Source organism: Salmo salar, chromosome 19, assembly GCF_965601325.2.
Source record: "Salmo salar chromosome 19, fSalSal1, whole genome shotgun sequence".
Lineage (NCBI taxonomy): Eukaryota > Metazoa > Chordata > Actinopteri > Salmoniformes > Salmonidae > Salmo > Salmo salar.
Genome location: NC_138309.1, coordinates 64,419,066 through 64,439,973, shown reverse-complemented (window position 1 = coordinate 64,439,973; position 20,908 = coordinate 64,419,066). Strand labels below are relative to the sequence as shown.

Below are 20,908 nucleotides of genomic sequence, written 5' to 3'. Positions count from 1 at the left end.
TAGTCCGGCTCTGGCCCAACCCATCGGCTTCTGGGACCAATCAGAATGGTCAGAATGTGTTTGCATTCTACAGGAGTCAGGGAGGAAAGCAAATCCAGACTCATCATGGAGAAGAAACGCTAGTGGGCATGGCGTTTAGCCAGAAGGAATTGGATGGGTTGTCAGGCTAGCAGTCCTCCTGAGGGTAGGTAAAGTCCCACCCCGCTTTACTACCCATCCATCTGCCTGCTGTGCTGAACCTGTGCCCACCATCCACCTGAGGGGATATGGAAGTCGTGTTCTGTATCCCACCAACATGCACTTTAAACAATCTGTAGTTTTATCTGTTACTACTGTAGGGGTCGGGGCAAAGCAGTCAAGCCGGTCAAACTACAGCTATACCTATTACCCTTTGCCTATTTGAGACGCGACCTCATAGGGTGTGGTTAAAATAGGTGTTTCCAGAAGACTCAAACACAGAAGGCTCTCTGTATGTGTACACAGTGGGAAGATAATGTGGACTTCTGGGGCCTGGGCTCTGCTATTACATACGGAGGTCCTGCTTAGCAATAACAGCTATGGTACTGATGGGTCTCATTATTCCTCCTTCACCAAACTTTACAGTTGGCACTATGCATCCAGGCAGGTAGCGTTCTCCTGTCATCCACCAAATCCAGATTCGTCGGACTGCCAGATGGTGAAGAGTGATTCATCACTCCAGAGAACACATTTCCACTGCTCCAGAATCCAATGGTGGCGAGCTTTAGACTACTCCAGCCGAATTTGGAACTTAGTAGTGAGTGTTACAACCGAGGACAGCCGATTTTTACTCGCTACGTGCTTCAGCACTCGACGGTCCCGTTCTGTGAGCTAGTGTGGCCTATCACTTCGCGGCTGAGCCGTTGTTGCTCCTAGACGTTTCCACTTCACAATAACAGCACTGACAGTTGACCAGGGCAGCTCTAGCAGTGCAGAAATTTGACGAACTGACTTGTTGGAAAAGTGGCATCCTATGACGGTGCTACGTTGAAAGTCACTGAGCTCTTCAATAAGGCCATTCCACTGTCAATGTTTGTCTATGGAGATTGCATGGCTTTGTACTCGATTTTATACACCTGTCAGCAACGAGCGTGTCTGATATAGCCACATCCACTCATTTGTAGGGATGTCCACATACTTTTGTATATATAGTGTATGTGTGTAGGCTATACAGTATTGTTGTGAATGTCATGTTAATAGGCACAATATCAATCATCACATTATCAAATCTGCCAGTAAAGGTCTCTCTGACCTTTAAATGGAAAGATAGCGAATCATCTTCGGATGAAACCGTCTTCAGACAGTGTTATCGGGGTTAGCGTTCTTTTTGTTTGAAATAACTTGGTCAATACTAAGCAATAACTCGTACTAAAATCAAACATATTGACAGACTGCACATATTAAAACATTTTATATGGCCTAACACAGAGATGGTATTTTCTTGAGGGCAAGCCTAGTTATTCCACATGTGTTCCACTAGCAAGAAAATCACTCTGACCTTTTAAAGGAAACTCATTTACAGAGATGTTCAGTATATCAGAGGTGAATAAGGGAGATAAAGGAACCCTTTTTAATCAACTAGCCAACATGTAGACTGTAGACCCAGCTTAGGACCAATGAACTATAGTTTCTCTGCAGAGTAGGCTAAATCACAGCCCAGCATTGGCCAATTTGTCATTTCACCCATATTGATCTTTCCCTGCCAATTGTCACATCTCAACAGAGCCTTAAATACGTGTTTTTCTTTCTTCAGCTTGAGATATTACAGTTTGTTGGAGATTTACAGAGAGCTGTGTGGTTGGGGTGGGGGGATGCTTTGCCCGGCTCTCTCTTCACTCCAGAGCAGTCATGGAGAGGTCATGGTTATCAGTTGAAAGGAAGAATTACACAGGGACTGGGACAGATTGGCTGTCTTCTGACTTTTAATCACCGCCAAAGACATTTATTTCACTCAACCCCTCACTCTCTCTGATGGGTGGTTTAAGCCTGAATCTGAAAGTGTCGATCAAAAGAGAGACTGCGTATGAGGGAAAGTTGTAGAAAAGCATTCTTTCGTGAGTCTTCCAAAACAAGCTGGCAAGGGACAGAGTCAGAGTCATGAAAGTTAGACAAAAACCCTACCGTTGTTAGGCTAAATCTTCAGGCTTATGTCATCAGTTTAGTCACACAACTACCATCCTGATTGATATGATTCACTGGCACACAATTTAGAACTGTTGACCAGAAGGACCATACCATACCTCCCAGTATTAGGCTAGTGACTGTTTAAGCATTTTCCCCAATACTTGATAGCTAATGGTACATGAGAAAACATGAAAATGTTCCTAAATATAGCATGAGTGTACCAAGTTTCATGATTTTATGCGAAAGTGCACAAGTGCACAACAGTTTTGGGCTTTTATCCGCTGGACTACCAGTTCCCACTGAGTTAAAGATGGGCAGTGTAACTGTCTGACACGAGATCCGTCTGAAGGGGCACTCGCCATGGGGCACCGGTCGTGGTGAGTAGCCCTGACAAATGTAGGATTTAGGCCCTTACACAGGACAGGTGGTGCCCCCATCTGTGCCCAAGTCCACCCCCCCCCCCCCCCCCGTCACCTCATTCCACAGCGACATCATGCCCTCTAGAGCTTTGACTGGGAAACGCAAAGCATCATGGGATAACTTGAGTGTATGCAGAGCAGACGCCCTCTCAGCCATCACCATCAGGGAGCACGGTGAACATACGCATTTCGTAGACTCAATGACTTAATGTGTAACATACTATGTTAGAAAGGTAAACAATGAGGCATTCTAAGATCAACAAAACATATATAAATACGTCTAAGTTATGAAGAGCTTTCCTTGGCATCGTCATAAGTCAGAATGGTCAGATTTGATACCAAAAAAGCAAAACCTAGCCTATCTACTGGTTAATAATACGAGAGAAACATGGTGACATTTTCAAAAACATTATTTTTTGGATTGTGGAGCTCCTGGGCTGAGTCCATCATCAGTGCTGCCATGAGTCAAATGATATTGAAGACTCCAGCTAGAGCTGCTCCACACAAATCCCGTTCCACGTGATTATTCTCAATTTCACAGCTGATGGTTTTTCCACATTGAGCTCAATCCAGCCTGAAAGAACACGCTTCTAAGACAGGAGGAGAAGCCAAGCTGTAGAATGAAGGATATGCAGGGTCATGTAGGAGAGCAGAACGAGTGCTGGGTCTATCTCTCTCCTTTCAAGCATAGAAAGACACAGGAGAGAGATGACCCAGCTGCCTTCACATCTAAAGCCCAGTAGAGACACACACGTAGTACACTGGGGTAATGGAGGTTCGAACACCACTTTCAATCTGGCAACCGAATGGCAGGTGAAAATGATGGTGTCACCCGAGGGAGTGGGTGGGTGGCAGGGGAAGGACCTGATGAGAGACAGCTTGGTGAGAATGATAGCCTGGTTCTGCTGCTGGAAACTCTTCCACAAATAGCAAGGAAGGACACACACCACTGCTGGAACGGTTTGATACGATTTAGATTTTAAAGCCCTGCTGGGGTATGGAGGGTGTATCAGACCAAGGTCATTTGTAGGGGACAAGGGAAGATGAAGATAATGAAGATTATATTTTATCTTATTTGATGAGTGGAGACGCTGCACTTGGCTTGAGTTGCAGTTTTGTGTGCCATGGCAACACTCTCAGTAATGAGGTTAGTAGAGGTAATTTGTACATGTATACTACCGGTCAAAAGTTTTAGAACACCTACTCACTCAAAGGTTTTTCTTTATTTTTACTATTTTCTACATTGTAGAATAATAGTGATGACTTCAAAACTATGAAATAACACATATGGAATCATGTAGTAACCAAAAAAGTGTATTTTATATTTGAGATTCCTCAAATAGCCACCCTTTGCCTTGATGACAGCTTTGCACACTCTTGGCATTCTCTCAACCAGCTTCACCTGGAATTTCCAACAGTGTTGAAGGAGTTCCCACATATGCTGAACACTTGTTGGCTGCTTTTCCTTCACTCTGCGGTCCAACTCTTCCCAAACCATCTCAATTTGGTTTATATCAGGGAATTGAAGAGGCCAGGTCATCTGATGCAGCACTCCATCACTCTCCTTCTTGGTCAAATAGCCCTTACACAGCCTTGAGGTGTGTAGGGTCATTGTTATGTTGAAGAAAAAAATGACAGTCCCACTAAGCTCAAACCAGATGGGATGGCGTTTCGCTGCAGAATGCTGTGGTAGGCATACTGGTTAAGTGTGCCTTGAATTCTAAATAAATCACAGACAGTGACACTAGGAAAGCACCAACCACACCATAACACCTCCTCCTCCATGCTTTATGGTGGGAAATACACATGCGGAGATCATCCGTTCACCCACACCGCGTCTCACAAAGACACGGTGGTTGGAACTAAAAATCTCTAATTTGGACTCCAGACCAAAGGACAGATTTCCACCGGTCTAATGTCCATTGCTTGTGTTCTTGGCCCAAGCAAGTCTCTTCTTTTTATTGGTGTCCTTCAGAAGTGGTTTCTTTGCAGCAATTCGACCATGAAGGGCTGATTCATGCAGTCTCCTCTGAACAATTGATGTTGAGATGTGTGTTACTTGAACTCTGTGAAGCATTTATTTGGGCTGCAATTTCTGAGGCTGGTAACTCTAATGAAGTTATCCTCTGCAGCAGAAGTAAGTCTGGGTCTTCCTTTCCTTTGGCGGTCCTCATGAGAGCCAGTTTCATCATACCACTTCATGGTTTTTGTGACTGCACTGCAAGTTCTTGAAATTTTCCATATTGACTGACCTTCATATCTTAACCTGTTAGGGCTAGGGGGCAGTATTGACACGGCTGGATAAAAAAAACATACCCGATTTAATCTGGTTACCACTCCTACCCAGTAACTAGAATATGCATATACTTATTACATATGGATAGAAAACACCCTACATTTTCTAAAACTGTTTGAATGGTGTCTGTGAGTATAACAGAACTCATTTGGCAGGCAAAACCCTGACACATTTTCTGACAGGAAGTGGATACCTGATGTGTTGTATTACCTTTAAACCTATCCCATTGAAAAACACAGGGGCTGAGGAATATTTTGGCAATTCCTATTGCTTCCACTAGATGTCACCAGCCTTTACAAAGTGTTTTGAGTCTTCTGGAGGGAGATCTGACCGAACAAGAGCCATGGAACGATGATGGCCCATTAGACACCTGGCGCGCGAGTTCATGTTGGGTACCCTCGTTCCAATACGTTATAAAAGAGAATGCATTCGTCCACCTTGAATATTATTCATGTTCTGGTTAAAAAAGGCCCTAATGATTTATGCTATACAACGTTTGACATGTTTGAACGAACGTAAATATATTTTTTCCCCTCGTTCATGACGAGAAGTCCGGCTGGCTTAGATCATGTGCTAACAAGACGGAGATTTTTGGACATAAATGATGAGCTTTTTTGAACAAAACTACATTCGTTATGGACCTGTGATACCTGGAAGTGACATCTGATGAAGAGAATCAAAGGTAATGGATTATTTACATAGTATTTTCGATTTTAGATCTCCCCAACATGACGTCTAGTCTGTATCGCAACGCGTATTTTTCTGGGCGCAGTGCTCAGATTATTGCAAAGTGTGATTTCCCAGTAAGGTTATTTTTAAATCTGGCAAGTTGATTGCGTTCAAGAGATGTAAATCTATAATTCTTTAAATGACAATATAATATTTTACCAATGTTTTCTAATTTTAATTATTTAATTTGTGGTGCTGACTTGACTGCCGGTTATTGGAGGGAAACGATTTCCTCAACATCAATGCCATAGTAAAACGCTGTTTTTGGATATAAATATGAACTTGATAGAACTAAAAATGCATGCATTGTCTAACATAATGTCCTAGGAGTGTCATCTGATGGAGATTGTAAAAGGTTAGTGCATCATTTTAGCTGGTTTTATGGTTTTGGTGACCCTGTCTTTGAATTGACAAAACATTACACACAACTCTTGTAAATGTACTGTCCTAACATACTCTAAATTTATGCTTTCGCCGTAAAACCTTTTTGAAATCGTAAAACGTGGTTAGATTAAGGAGATGTTTATCTTTCAAAGGGTGTAAAATAGTTGTATGTTTGAAAAATTTGAATTTTGACATTTATTTGGATTCAAATTTGCCGCTCTTGAAATGCACCTGCTGTTGATGGAGTGCACCACGGGTGGCACGCTAGCGTCCCACCTAGCCCATAGAGGTTAAAGTAATGATGGACTGTCGTTTCTCTTCGCTTATTTGCACTGTTCTTGCCATAATATGGACATGGTCTTTTACCAAATAGGGCTTTATTCTGTATACCACCCCTACCTTGTCACAACACAACTGATTGGCTAAAACGCATTAAGAAGGAAAGAAATTCCACAAATTAACTTTTAAGAAGGCACACATGTTAATTGAAATGCATTCCAGGTTACTACCTCATGAAGCTGGTTGAGAGAATGACAAGAGTGTGCAAAGCTGTCATCAAGGCAAAGGGTGGCTACATTGAAAAATATAAAATATATTTAGATTTATTTAACAATTTTTTGGTTACTACATGATTCCATATATGTTATTTCATAGTTTTGATGTCTTCACTATTATTCTGGCCATTTGATTAATTGTTCAGCAGTTTTATGGCTTGGGGGTAGAAGCTGTTAAGGAGCCTTTTGGACCTAGACTTGGCGCTCCGGGTACCGCTTACCAGGCGGAAGCAGCGAGAACACTCTATGACTTGGGTGACTGGAGTCTTTGACAATTGTTTTGGGCATTCCTCAGACACCACCTGGTATATGGGGGGCGGCAGGTAGCCTAGTGGTTAGAGCGTTGGACTGGTAACCGAAAGGTTGCAAGATTGAATCCCCGAGCTGACAAGGTAAAAATCTGTCGTTCTGCCCCTAAACAAGGCAGGTGTTCCTAGGCCGTCATTGAAAATAAGAATTTGTTCTTAACTGACTTGCCTAGTTAAATAAAGGTTAAAATATATTTTTTAAATATATAGATCCTGGATGGCAGGAAGTTTGGCCCCAGTGATGTACTGGGCCTTACGCACTACCCTCTGTAGCGCCTTACGGCCGGAAGCCGAGCAGTTGCCATACCAGGCGGTGATGCAACCGGCCAGGATGCTCTCGATGTTGCAGCTGTAGAACTTTTTGAGGATCTGGGGACCCATGCAAAATCTTTTCAGTCTCCTGAGGGGGGAAATGCGTTGTCGTTCCCTCTCCACGACTGTGTTGCTGTGTTTGGATCATGATAGTTTGTTGGTGATGTGGGCACCAAGGAACTTGAAACTCTCGACCCGCTCCACTTCAGCCCCGTCGATGTAAATGGGGGCACGTTCGGCCCTCCTTTTCCTGTAGTCCACGATCAGCTCCTTTGTCTTGCTCACGTTGAGGGAGAGGTTGTTGTCCTGGCACCACACTGCCAGATCTCTGACCTCCTCCCTATAGGCTGTCTCATCGTTGTCTGTGATCAGGCCTACCACTGTTGTGTCGTCAGCAAACTTAATAATGGTGTTGGAGTCGTGCTTGGCCACGCAGTCGTGGGTGAACAGGGAGTACAGGAGGGGACTAATTACGCACCCCTGAGGGGCCCCCGTGTTGAGGATCAGTGAGGTAGATGTGTTGTTACCTGCCCTTACCACCTGGGGGCGGCCCGTCAGGAAGTCCAGGATCCAATTGCAGTGGGAGGTGTTTAGTCCCAGGGTCCTTAGCTTAGTGATGCGCTTTGTGGGCACTATGGTGTTGAACGCTGAACTGTAGTCGATAAACATCATTCTCACGTACGTGTTCCTTTTGTCCAGGCAGTAAAGGGCAGTGTGGAGCACGATTGAGTCATCTGTGGATCTGTTGGGGTGGTATGCGAATTGGAGTGGGTCTCGGGTTTCCGGGATGATGGTGTAGATGTGAGCCATGACCAGCCTTTCAAAGCATTTCATGGCTACCGACATGAGTGCTACAGGGCGGTAGTCATTTAGGCAGGTCACCTTTGCTTTCTTGGGCACAGGGACTATGGTGGTCTGCTTGAAACATAAAGGGAAAGGGGGATACCTAGTCAGTTGTACAACTGAATGCCTTCAACTGAAATGTGTCTTCCGCATTTAACCCAACCCCTCTGAATCAGAAAGGTATTACAGACTCGGTCAGGGAGAGGTTGAAAATGTCAGTGAAGACACTTGCCAGTTGGTCCGCGCATGCTCTGAGTACATGTCCTGGTAATCCGTCTGGCCCCACGGCCTTGTGAGTATTGACCTGTTCAAAGATCTTGCTCACATCGGCTACAGAGAGCGTGATCACACAGTCATCCGGAACAGCTGGTACTCTCATGCATGCTTCAGTGTTGCTTGCCTCGAAGCAAGCATAAAAGGCATTTAGCCCGTCTGGTAGGCTCGTGTCACTGGGCAGCTCGCGGCTGGGTTTCCCTTTGTAGTCCGTAATAGTTTGCAAGCACTGCCATATCTGACAAGCGTCAGAGCCGGTGTAATAGGATTCAATCTCTGTATTGACGCTTTGCCTGTTTGATGGTTCATCTAAGGCAGGGCTGCCCAACCCTCTTCCTGGAGATCTACCGTCCTGTGGGTTTTCAGTCCAACCCTAATTTAACATACCTGATTCTACAAATTAGCTGCTCAAAAAGACCTTAACTAGCTGAATCAGATACGCTAAATTAGGGTTGAACTGAAAACCTACAGGACAGTAGATCTCCAGGAAGAGGGTTGGGCAGTTAGCAGGATTTCTTATAAGCGTCCAGATTAGTGTCCCACTCCTGAACAATGGTTTGCATCTCCTAAAATATCAATGTTGATAAAATACTGGAATGTGACTGCTAGTGACGGCATTCAATGACACTAAAGGGCCAGGTCCCGTAATTAGACTTTCATGCAACAACTCCTTAGTCAGAAGGGTGTAAAATAAGTGAGGACAAGTGAATGGATGGGAGCTGAGATGATGCCTAGCCCTAATCTTACCATCTGACTTTTGAGTTCCACAGTCAACCCTATCCTTTACTTTCCTTGCTCTTAAGAAGTGGATAAGAAATAAAAGGTTCTAATAAATAAACCACAGATAGAAAGAGGAAACCAGGTAGTCCCTGTTTCAGTTTCAGGGATTATCTATAAGAATCTTTTTTTTTTAAATGTCTTTATTCACTATGTCACAGCTGTATATCTTTCTAATCATTCTTCCGTTAGCCTATATTTTATTTCCTTAAAAAAATAATAGGTAGACTACACACTTGCACTGAAGCAAATACTAAGTACATGGAAATAAAGGAAGAGGGGGGATTTTCCCGATGTGATAGTGGCTCGTTGGGCAGTCTCAAACCTTTCTCTCTTAAGTCTTAATTTTTTCCCTGAGATGTTCTTTCTTGCCCATTACCTGAGGTATCAGGGAGAGGGGGAATCTAATGGAGTTTGTAATGGCCCTATCTCTGCTCTCCTCTCTGCAAAGGAAAAGCAAGAGGAATGGCCTGATAGGCCTCATGTGAGCTTTTTGTCAAATGGAAGCTCAATTAAATATTCAGCAGTGTTTCTGTAGCACTGTAGACTGTGTGTCTTCTCCACTAGCAGCCTCTGTGAAAACAGCTGAAAAGGTTATGTGAGGTGGTCTGTTGGCACCTCATATGGATTTATATGCAAATCCTTGACACCATTTGATTCTTGTAAAAATGTCAATTCTGAAAACGCTAACCTGTACCTATGTTTTTCCTGTACAACTGTGGTCCTTCCGTGGGGGGTGGAAATTCAAACTTTTAATAAAATCTTTTATTGAATACAACCACAGAATTTTACCTAATGTGTGTTACTATGTAATCTACGTAAACTGAGATTCAATTGGCACATTCGCGCTGAGTTGAGCAGCACAAATGAGGGAAAAGTCGGTGGTTGTATTCAATCTTTTTTTAAATTAAAAGTCCATTTCAGCACCTTGCGGAAGGACCACAGTTGTACACAACAAACATACAGTTGAAGTCAGAAGTTTACATACACTTAGGTTGGAGTCATTAAAACTAGTTTTTCAACCACTCCACAAATTTCTTGTAAACAAACTATAGTTTTGGCAAGTCGGTTAGGACATCTACTTTGTGCATGACACAAGTCATTTTTCCAACAATTGTTTATTTTACTTATAATTCACTGTATCACAATTCCAATGGGTCAGAAAAGTACATACACTAAGTTGACTGTGCCTTTAAACAGCTTGTAAAATTCCATAAAATGATGTCATGGCTTTAGAAGTTTCTGATAGGCTAATTGACATCATTTGAGTCAATAGGAGGTGTACCTGTGGATGAATTTCAAGGCCTACCTTCAAAATCAGTGCCACTTTGCTTGACATCATAGGAAAATCAAAAGAAATCAGCCAAGACCTCAGAAAAAAAATGGTAGACCTCCACAAGTCTGGTTCATCCTTGGGAGCAATTTCCAAACACCTGAAGGTACCACGTTCATCTGTACAAACACCATGGGACCACGCAGCCATCATACCGCTCAGGATGGAGACGTGTTCTGTCTCCTAGAGATGAACGTACTTTGGTGCGAAAAGTGCAAATCAATCCCAAAACAACAACATAGGACATTGTGAAGATGCTGGAGGAAACAGGTACAAAAAATACATTGAAGCAACATCTCAAGACATCAGTCAGGAAGTTAAAGCTTGGTCGCAAATGGGTCAATTTGTGGGCAGAACTGAAAAAGCTTGTGCGAGCAAGGAGGCCTACAAATCTGACTCAGTTACACCAGCTCTGTCAGGTGGAATGGGCCAAAATTCACCCAACTTACTGTGGGAAGCTTGTGGGAGGCTACCCAAAACGTTTGACCCAAGTTAAATAATTTGAAGGCAATGCTACCAAATACTAATTGAGTGTATGTAAACTTCTGACCCACTGGAAATGTGATAAAATAAATAAAAGCTGAAATAAATCATTCTTTCTACTATTATTCTGACATTTCACATTCTTAAAATGAAGTGGTGATCCTAACTGACCTAAGACAGGGAATTTTTACTAGAATTAAATGTCAGGAATTGTGAAAAACTGAGTTTAAATGTATTTGGCTAAGGTGTATGTAAACTTCCGACTTCAACTGTAGGTACAGGGAAGCATTTTCAGAATTTACATTACAAGAATCGGCTGATGGTGACTTGTGGCTCAGTTGTTAGAGCATGGCGCTTGCAACGCTAAGGTTGTGGAATCAATTCCCACTGAGGGCCAATACAAAAATGTATCCACTCACTACTGTAAGTCGCTCTTGAGCATCTGCTAAATGACTAAAATGTAAATGTAATGTTGTTACTAGAAAATATCAGTTATCAAAACTCGACTCTGCCTTGAGAATAGAGTTGAGCATTCCTCAGCTAACCTATAACCTGCTCTGTGGTGTGAAAATACTTTCAAGTACTACTTAAGTAGTTTGTTAGGGTATCTGTACTTTACTATTTATATTTTGTGCAAATTTTACTTTTACTTCATTACATTCCTAAAGAAAATAATGTACTTTTTACTCCATACATTTTCCCTTGACACCCAAAAGTACTCGTTACATTTTGAATGCTTAGCAGAGCAGGAACATTTTCCAATTCATGCACTTATCAAGAGAACATCCCTGGTCATCCATCCCTACTGCATCTGACCTGGCGGACTCACTAAGCACAAATGTATTTTTTTGTAAATTATGTAAAGTCAATTAGAAAATTGTGCAGTCTGGTTTGTTTAATATAAGGAATTTTAAATTTAAACTTGTACTTTTACTTTTGATACTTAAGCATATTTTAGCAATTACACTGACTTTTTAAATGTAAGTATATTTAAAACCAAATACCTTTAGACTTTTACTCAAGTAGTATTTTACTGGGTGACTTTCACTTGAGTCATGTTCTACTAAGGTATCTTTACTTTTACCCAAGTATGACAGGTACTTTGTCCACCACTGAACCTGCCTGTGTAACTACCATGTTAAAACAGAGGCATTATAGACACATAGGCTTTGTGTTATCACCAAAATAGTTGCACCATAACGTTACTTGAAGTTGACAGAATTAATAACGCACCAACCACGACTCACTATTGTATCCGTTCTGACTATTCAGTTTAACAAAACAAAAAATCCAGAGAGAAGGGTAAACTAGTTTTACACGATATCATAACCCTCATGAATGTAAAAGTCGATTTAGATTCATTTCGGCGGCTAATCTACCACAGGTAGGCTAGTCTACTCGTCGATGTACTAACGGACGCGCTCTATCTTCATGCACAAAAACAATAGGCAATACGTTAGCAAAAGTATGTCACTTCTTAGTATTTAATATATTGCTCGCCTACCTGGTCTGGACTGTTTCAAAATAGCTCCGTGTTCGTTTGTACCGAACATTGCTCTACCGGTTGCGGATTGAAGTGTGCCGCTGTGTCTCACGAGAGCGCCAAGATAACCACGCTAATGGGCGCGCGCTGCGGCACGGGTTAGCCTGGTCTCATAGACGAAACATAACAAGGTTGAACCCGTGAACGCAAGATACAATTCCATCTATTCAACTATAAGGGGGGGGACTATTCATTTTGCTCAGAGCCCATGTAGGTCACACATGGTATGTGTATGTTGTTGATCATTTTTAAATGTATATTACAACTTTGTTAGCCTACTCTTAAAATTCGTAACATGTATTTGTGGACAGCTTATATAGGACAGGTGCTCTATATCTATTTGGAGGCTCATTATTTCAAGATCTACAAGATCTAGAAATAGCAATGTTAAGATTTCAATACTCAACTTCAAAACACATTATGACATTAAATAAACAGTCTCCATCTCAGTTCGGTCAAAGGAAAAACTCTGTTTATCTGTGGTCATTTTCATCCCACACAAAAGTAAGGCGGCCAATTGAAGGAAAAATGTGTTGTTAAATAATTACAGGCATAGCTAACAATGTCTGTCAATGTTTACTTCTATTATTAACCCCTCGCCAATAACAGTAACTTTGTGAAGATATATCTGCTGGCGGGTCAAGGGAAAATGTTGACCATGTTGTATCACTCCGACACTCCTCTGCCTTGTAGGTCTCATTCAAATTGTTGGGCCACGTTCAAAAGCGGATGCCTGTGGGTGACTTTGCCACAGATATATGCTTGTGTGAGCTCTGCCCAGTGTGCAGTGGCATGTGTGTGTGAGACAGCTGTCAGCCGGACAGTGATTGATGTGCTGTGGAAACATACTTGGAGTTTTAACTATGTCCTTCCCCTGGAAGTCCTTTGGCACCCTGCTTGACCAACGGCAAGGCTCCCTAAAAATAAAAGCTGAGTGTAGAGCTCACAAACACACACACATACACACACAGGGGTGTCATGCACCCCAAAAATCTGAGGGGGCAAAGAGTTCAAGAGGATGGCTGGGGGTGGTCTGCAGGGGGGCTAGGCATTTTTTAAACACCTGGAACAACTTTTTCCTGCAATCTAGAGCCATAATCATTATGCTTATATCTATGTCAAAAATATGTTTATTTTTCTGCATTTATAAGCATACATCTTGAGCTGTCTGTTTCCTCCTGACTGGTGGTTTATTTTTTTAAATGTGAGTCTTATTTAGTACATTTAGTAATTGCTTGCTTTTCTAAAGTCTACCAACCTTGCCAGCAGGCATACCAGTTAAGATACACAAGCTAGCTACTCTAACTAGTAATATTACAGAGAAACAACAACAAAAATTAACACATATTTTTTTTATATACAGAATATATATATATATATATATTATATTTTTTTAACAGGAGACATCTGAGGGGGCACGTGCCCCCTATGTGCATGATGCCTTTGCACACACACACACACACACACACACACACACACAGACAGACAGACAGACAGACAGACAGACAGACAGACAGACAGACAGACAGACAGACAGACAGACAGACAGACAGACAGACAGACAGACAGACAGACAGACAGACAGACAGACAGACAGACAGACAGACAGACAGACAGAGGGCTGTAAGATAACACTCCTCATCAGAAGCTACCACACAAAATGACAACTATTCAATCTGTATTGCTGAAGACCCCATAGCCCAACAAAAAAATCCTAAAATAACACTTTCACTATCACTCTTGTGCTAAAAATATCTATTGAAATATTTAAGTAAATGTCGTCAAGCCCGATTTTGTTCCATCACCCACAGCCAAAGATAATAACATTTTGTATCATCCAATGTCTGTGATGTTTCTGGAAGACTTGATGACATCGTCGCTGCTCACACTGCTTCCAGTGCACAGCCATTATCGGCTCTGTAAAGCAAAAGGCAACCACCATGAAACGGCGTTTGCAAACGTGAGTTGATTACGTTGAAAAAAACAGTCAGCAATTTTGGACACTGTCTCCAGTTCATATATAGAACATTGCCTTTAAATTTCAATCACGCTATATATATATGTATTATACATACACAAACACGGAACGAAGATAAACACTCAACATGTAAAGTGTTGGTCCCATGTTTCATGCACAAAAAGCTTATTTCTCTCAAATGTTGTGTCCAAATTTGTTTGCATCCCTGTTAGTGAGCATTTCTCCTTTATCAAGATAATCCATCCACCTGACAGGTGTGGCATATCAAGAAGCTGATTAAACAGCATGATCATTACACGGGATCACCTTGTTCTGGGGACATTAAAAGGCCACTCTAAAATGTGCAGTTTTGTCACACAACACAGTGCCGCAGATATATCAAGTTTTGAGGGAAACTGCAATTGACATGCTGACTGAAGGAATGTCCACCAAAGCTGTTTCCAGAGAATGGAATGTTAATTTCTCTACCATAAGCCACCTGCAACATAATTTTAGGAAATTTGGCAGTACGTCCAACTGGCATCACAACCGTAGACAACACATATGGCGGCGTGTGGGTGAGAGGTTTGCTGATATCAACGTTGTGAACAGAGTGACAGTGGGGTTATGGTATGGGCAGGCATAAGCTACGGACAATGAACACAATTACATTTTGTCAATGGAAATTTTTATGCACAGAGATACCATTACGAGATCCTGAGGCCCATTGTCGTACCATTCATTCGCCGCCATAATGATAATGCATGGCCCCATGTCGCAAGGATCTATACACAATTCCTGGAAGCTGAAAATGTCCCAGTTCTTCCATGGCATGCATACATACCAGACATGTCACCCATTGAGCCAGTTTGGGATGCTCTGGATCGACGTGTACGACAGCTGTTCCAGTTCCAGCTAATATCCAGAAACTTCACACAGACATTGAAGAGGAGTGGGACAACATTTCACAGGCCACAATCAACAGCCTGATAAACTCTATGCCAAATCAAATCAAATAAAGCAGGTGTTATTGCGAGTAGCGAAATGCTTGTGCTTCTAGTTCCGACAGTGCAGCAATATCTAACATGTAATCTAACAATTCAACAACAACTACCTAATACACACAAATCTAATAAGAATATATACATATAAATATATGGATGAGCAATGACAGAGCGCTATAGGCAAGATGCAATAGATGGTATAAAATACAGTATATACATATGAGATGAGTAATGCAAGATATGTAAACATTATTAAAGTGGCATTATTTAAAGTGACTAGTGATCCATTTATTAAAGTGGCCAATGATTTAAAGTCTGTATGTAGGCAGCAGCCTCTCTGTGTTAGTGATGGCTGTTTAACAGTCTGATGACCTTGAGATAGAAGCTGTTTTCAGTCTCCCGGGCCCAGTTTTGATGCACCTGTACTGACCTCGCCTTCTGAATGGTAAAGGGGTGAACAGGCTGTGGCTCGGGTGGTTGTTGTCCTTGATGATCTTTTTTGCCTTCCTGTGACATTGGGTGCTGTAGGTGTGCTGGAGGGTAGGCAGTTTGCCCCCAGTGATGAGTTGTGCAGACCGCACCACCCACTGGAGAGCCTTGCGGTTGTGGGCGGTGCAGTTGCCAAACCAGGGGGTGAAACAAACCAACAGGATGCTCTCAATTGTGCATCTGTAAAACTTTGTGAAGGTTTTAGGTGACAAGCCAAATTTCTTCAGCCTCCTGAGGTTGAAGAGGCGCTGTTGCACCTTCTCCTCATCACTGTCTGTCTGGATGGACCATTTTAGTTTGTTCATGATGTGTACGCAGAGGAACTTAAAACTTTCCATCTTCTCCACTGCTGTCTCATCGATGTGGATGGGGGGTGCTCCCTCTGCTGTTTCCTGAAGTCCACAATCATCTCCTTTGTTTTGTTGATGTTGAGTGAGAGGTTGTTTTCCTGACACCACACTCCGAGGGCCCTCACCTCCCCCTGTAGGCTGTCTAGTCATTGTTGGTAATCAAGCCCACTACTGTTGTGTCGTCTGCAAATTTGATGATTGAGTTGGAGGCGGGCATGGCCACGCAGTCATGGGTGAACAGGGAGTACAGGAGAGGGCTGAGCACGCATCCTTGTGGGGCCCCAGTGTTGAGGATCAGCGGGGTGGAGATGTTGTTTCCTACCTTCACCACCTGGGGGCGGCCCGTCAGGAAGTCCAGGACTCAATTGCACAGGGCGGGGTTGAGACCCAGGGCCTCAAGCTTAATGATGAGCTTGGAGGGTACTATGGTGTTGAATGCTGAGCTATAGTCAATGAACATAATTCTTACATAGATATTCCTCTTGTCCAGATGGGATAGGGCAGTGTGCAGTGTGATGGCGATTGCATCTTCTGTAGACCTATGGAGGCGGTAAGCAAATTGAAATTGGGTCTAGGGGTCTAGGGTGGGTCTAGGGTGACAGGTAAGGTGGAGGAGGTGATATGATCCTTGACTAACCTCTCAAAGCACTTCATGATGACAAAAGTGAGTGCTACGGGGCGATAGTCATTTAGTTCAGTAACCTTTGCCTTCTTGGGTACAGGAACAATGGTGGCCATCTTGAAGCATGTGGGGACAACAGGCTGGGATAGGGAGAGATTGAATATGTCCGTAAACACACCAGACAGCTGGTCTGCGCATGCTCTGAGGACGCGGCTAGGGATGCCGTCTGGGCCGGCAGCCTTGCAAGGGTTAACACATTTAAATGTCTTGCTCACGTCAGCCACGGAGAAGGAGAGCCCACACTCCTTGGTAACGGGCCACGTCGGTGGCTTTGTATTATCCTCAAAGCGGGCAAAAAGGTGTTTAGTTTGTCTGGAAGCAAGACGTCGGTGTCCATGACGTGGCTGGTTTTCCTTTAGTAGTCTGTGATTGTCTGTAGACCCTGCCACATACGTCTCGTGTCTGAGCCATTGAATTAAGACTCCACTTTGTCTCTATACTGACATTTCGCTTGTTTGATTGCCTTGCGGAGGGAATAACTACACTGTTTGTATTCGGCCATATTCCCAGTCACCTTACCATGGTTAAATGCGGAGTTTGCGCTATCAGTTTTGCGCGAATGCCGCCATCTATCCACGGTTTCTGGTTAGGGTAGGTTTAAATAGTTTGTGGCAGACCAGGGGGTTGGGTCAAAACGTTTACACAGATCAGACATGGACAGAGTAGGATTAGCTCAGTTTCAAAGGTGTTTATTAAAATTAAAGTCCAAAAGAAAAGAATAGGTCTCCCCCAAGAGAACCTCTCTGGGATACCGTCTTCTGGACTCCGAGTCTTGCTGTATCCAGTGGGGATCAAAAACTGAACTCCCTCCTGTTACCTCTGGTATTGTCCCCAACTATATTGGAGTCTGTCACGTCCTGACCAGTAAAGGGGTTATTTGTTATTGTAGTTTGGTCAGGACGTAGCAGGGGGTGTTTGTTTTATGTGGTTCGGGGTTTGTTGGGATATGTCCTTATGTAAGAGGGGTGTTTGTTTTATGTGTTCCAGGGTTTTTGGGTATTGTTCTATGTTTTATATTTCTATGATTTTCTATGTTGTGTATTTCTTTGTTGGCCTGGTATGGCTCTCAATCAGGAACTGCTGAACATCGTTGTTGCTGATTGGGAGTCATACTCTTTTTTCACTTGTGTTTTGTGGGAAGTTGTTTTTGCATTGCTGTGTGTAGCCTGCAAGACTGTTTGTCGTTCGTTCGTTTTCTTGTTTTGTAAGTGTTCAATAAAAGGAAATATGAGCACTCAACCCGCTGCGCCTTGGTCTACTCCATACGACGACCGTTACAGAGTCCTTCCCACCACAAAAGGACCAAGCAGCGGGGTAAGGAGCAGCAGAGGAACTATATGGACTATGGGGAATCATGGACATGGGAGGAAATTCTGGACGGGGCTAGACCATGGAGGAAGGCTGGAATGGACCGGGACTGTTATGTTGGAACACGGCTGGCATGGAAGCCTGAGAGGCAGCCCCAATAAAAAAATTTGGGGGGGCACACGGGTAGTTTGGCTGGGCCAGGGTTGAGCCCCAAGCCAACTCCCCGTGCTTACCGGAGGCAGCGTGATACTGGTCAGGCCCCGTGCTATGGGGTGATGCGCACGGCGTTGAGGCCGAGCATTCACAGGCCGGTGTGCTCGTTGCCAGCGTCCCGCATTTGCCAGGGGGAAGCGGGCACTCAGCCAGTAAGGATGGTGCCAGTCCTGCGCTCGAGACCACCAGTGTGTCTCGACGGCGCAGTGTATCCTGTTCCCGCTCCTCGCACTAGCCTTAAGGTGCGTGTCTCCAGTCTGGTACCTCCACTACCAGCCCCACGCACCAGGCCTCCAGTGCGTCAGCCCAGTCCAACTCGTCCTGTTCCTGCTCCTCACACTAGCCTTAGGGTGCGTGTCTCCAGTCTGGTACCTCCACTACCAGCCCCACGCATCAGGCCTCCAGTGCGTCAGTCCAGTCCAACTCGTCCTGTTCATGCTCCTCGCACTAGCCCTGTGGTGCGTGTCCTTAGGCTGGCGCCTCCTAAGCCAGCCCCACGCATCAGGTTTCAGTGCGCAGTCCCCGTCCAGAGCTTCCGACGACAGTGCCTCGTCCAGAGCTTCCGGCAACCATGCCTCGTCCAGAGCTTCCGGCGACAGTGCCCTGTCCAGAGTGTCCGACGACAGTGCCCCGTCCAGAGTGTCCGACGACAGTGCCCCGTCCAGAGTGTCCGACGACAGTGCCCCGTCCAGTGTCCGACGACAGTGCCCCGTCCAGAGTGTCCGACGACAGTACCCCGTCCAGAGTGTCTGACGACAGTACCCCGTCCAGAGTGTCCGACGACAGTGCCCCGTCCAGAGTGTCCGACGACAGTGCCCCGTCCAGAGTGTCCGACGACAGTGCCCCGTCCAGAGTGTCCGACGACAGTGCCCCGTCCAGAGTGTCCGATGACAGTGCCCCGTCCAGAGCTTCCGGCGACAGTGCCCCGGAGAGAGACGGCCCACAGTCCGGAGCCGAGAGAGACGGCACACAGTCCGGAGCCGAGAGAGACGGCCCACAGTCCGGAGCCGAGAGAGTCGCCCTACAGTCTGGAACCGGTGCAGCGAGAGTCGCCCTACAGTCCGGAACCGGCGCAGCCAGAGTCGCCCTACAGTCCGGAATCGGCGCAGCCAGAGTCGCCCTTCAGCCCGAGGTCTCCAGCGACGCGCATCAGCCTGAGGTCTCCAGCAACGCACATCAGCCCGAGGTCTTCAGCGATGCGCCACAGCCCAGAGACTTCGGGAAGGGTAACATTTAATAATTATTTAGCGGGGGTGAACAGGTTAGGTGGGGGAGTAAGGCCGGAGCCTGAGCCACCTCCATAGTAGGTGGGTTGAGGTGTAGCACAAGAACCATCGGTGACGGTGGCCACCCTCCCTTCCCTTGTGGGTTTTGGGATTATTTTGTTTGGGGTTATTTTTGTGTTTTTGTGTGAGGTGCATCCGGGGTCTGCACCTTTGGGGGGGGGGGGGGTACTGTCACGTCCTGACCACTGAAGAGGTTATTTGTTATTGTAGTTTGGTCAGGACGTGGCAGGGGGTGTTTGTTTTATGTGGTTCGGGGTTTGTTGGGATATGTCCTTATGTAAGAGGGGTGTTTGTTTTATGTGTTCCGGGGTTTTTGGGTATTGTTCTATGTTTTGTATTTCTATGATTTTCTATGTTGTGTATTTCTTTGTTGGCCTGGTATGGCTCTCAATCAGGAACAGCTGTACATCGTTGTTGCTGATTGGGAGTCATACTTAGGTAGCCCTTTTTTCACTTGTGTTTTGTGGGAAGTTGTTTTTGCATTGCTGTGTGTAGCCTGCAAGACTGTTTGTCGTTCGTTTGTTTTCTTGTTTTGTAAGTGTTCAATAAAAGGAAATATGAGCACTCAACCCGCTGCGCCTTGGTCTACTCCATACGACGACCGTTGCAGAGTCCTTTCCTCCCCCAGTCTCTCCCCTGTGTGCTGCCCTTCAGGCAGCTTTATGGGACTTGTACAGCTGGTGAGCAATCAGCCCTTGATTACTCACCAATCCCCAATCAGCCCAGTGCCCGTCGAGACCTGGCATGTCCAACAGATGGAGCCATCGCCTCGTGATGTATACTCCGTCTGTCACCAGGCCTCGACGAGTCTCCCCCTGGTGGCTGACCTGCTGTACGCCACAAGTTACAGTAGGTACAACATCTCCTATGCACTTCCTTATAAACTCACTCACCGAATCAGCGTATACAACAATATTTCTCTCTGAGGCTACCCGGAACATGTCCCAGTCCGCGTGATCAAAGCAATCTTGAAGCGTGGATTCCGATTGGTCAGACCAGTGTTGAATAGTCCTTAGCACGGGTACATCCTGTTTGAGTTTCTGCCTATAGGAAGGGAGGAGCAAAATAGAGTCGTGGTCAGATTTGCCGAAAGGAGGGCAGGGGAGGGCCTTGTATGCATCGCGGAAGTTAGAATAGCAGTGATCCAGTGTTTAACCAGCACGAGTGCTACAGTCAATATGCTGATAGAATTTAGGTAGTCTTGTTCTCAAATTTGCTTTGTT

At 44.6% G+C, this 20,908-nt stretch overlaps 1 protein-coding gene across 1 annotated transcript in view; it reads right to left on the bottom strand.

Moving 5' to 3' along the window:
• The window catches only part of LOC106579138 (zinc finger protein 385C), a 153,190-nt gene extending 140,736 nt beyond the window's left edge, over positions 1 to 12,454 (bottom strand). Inside the window, exon 1 of the mRNA XM_045702571.2 lies at positions 12,358 to 12,454. Coding sequence (XP_045558527.2) covers positions 12,358 to 12,406 — 49 coding nt within the window. The 5' untranslated portion in view covers positions 12,407 to 12,454. The remainder of the gene's footprint in view (positions 1 to 12,357) is intronic.
• Between the last annotated feature and the right edge of the window lie 8,454 nt (positions 12,455 to 20,908).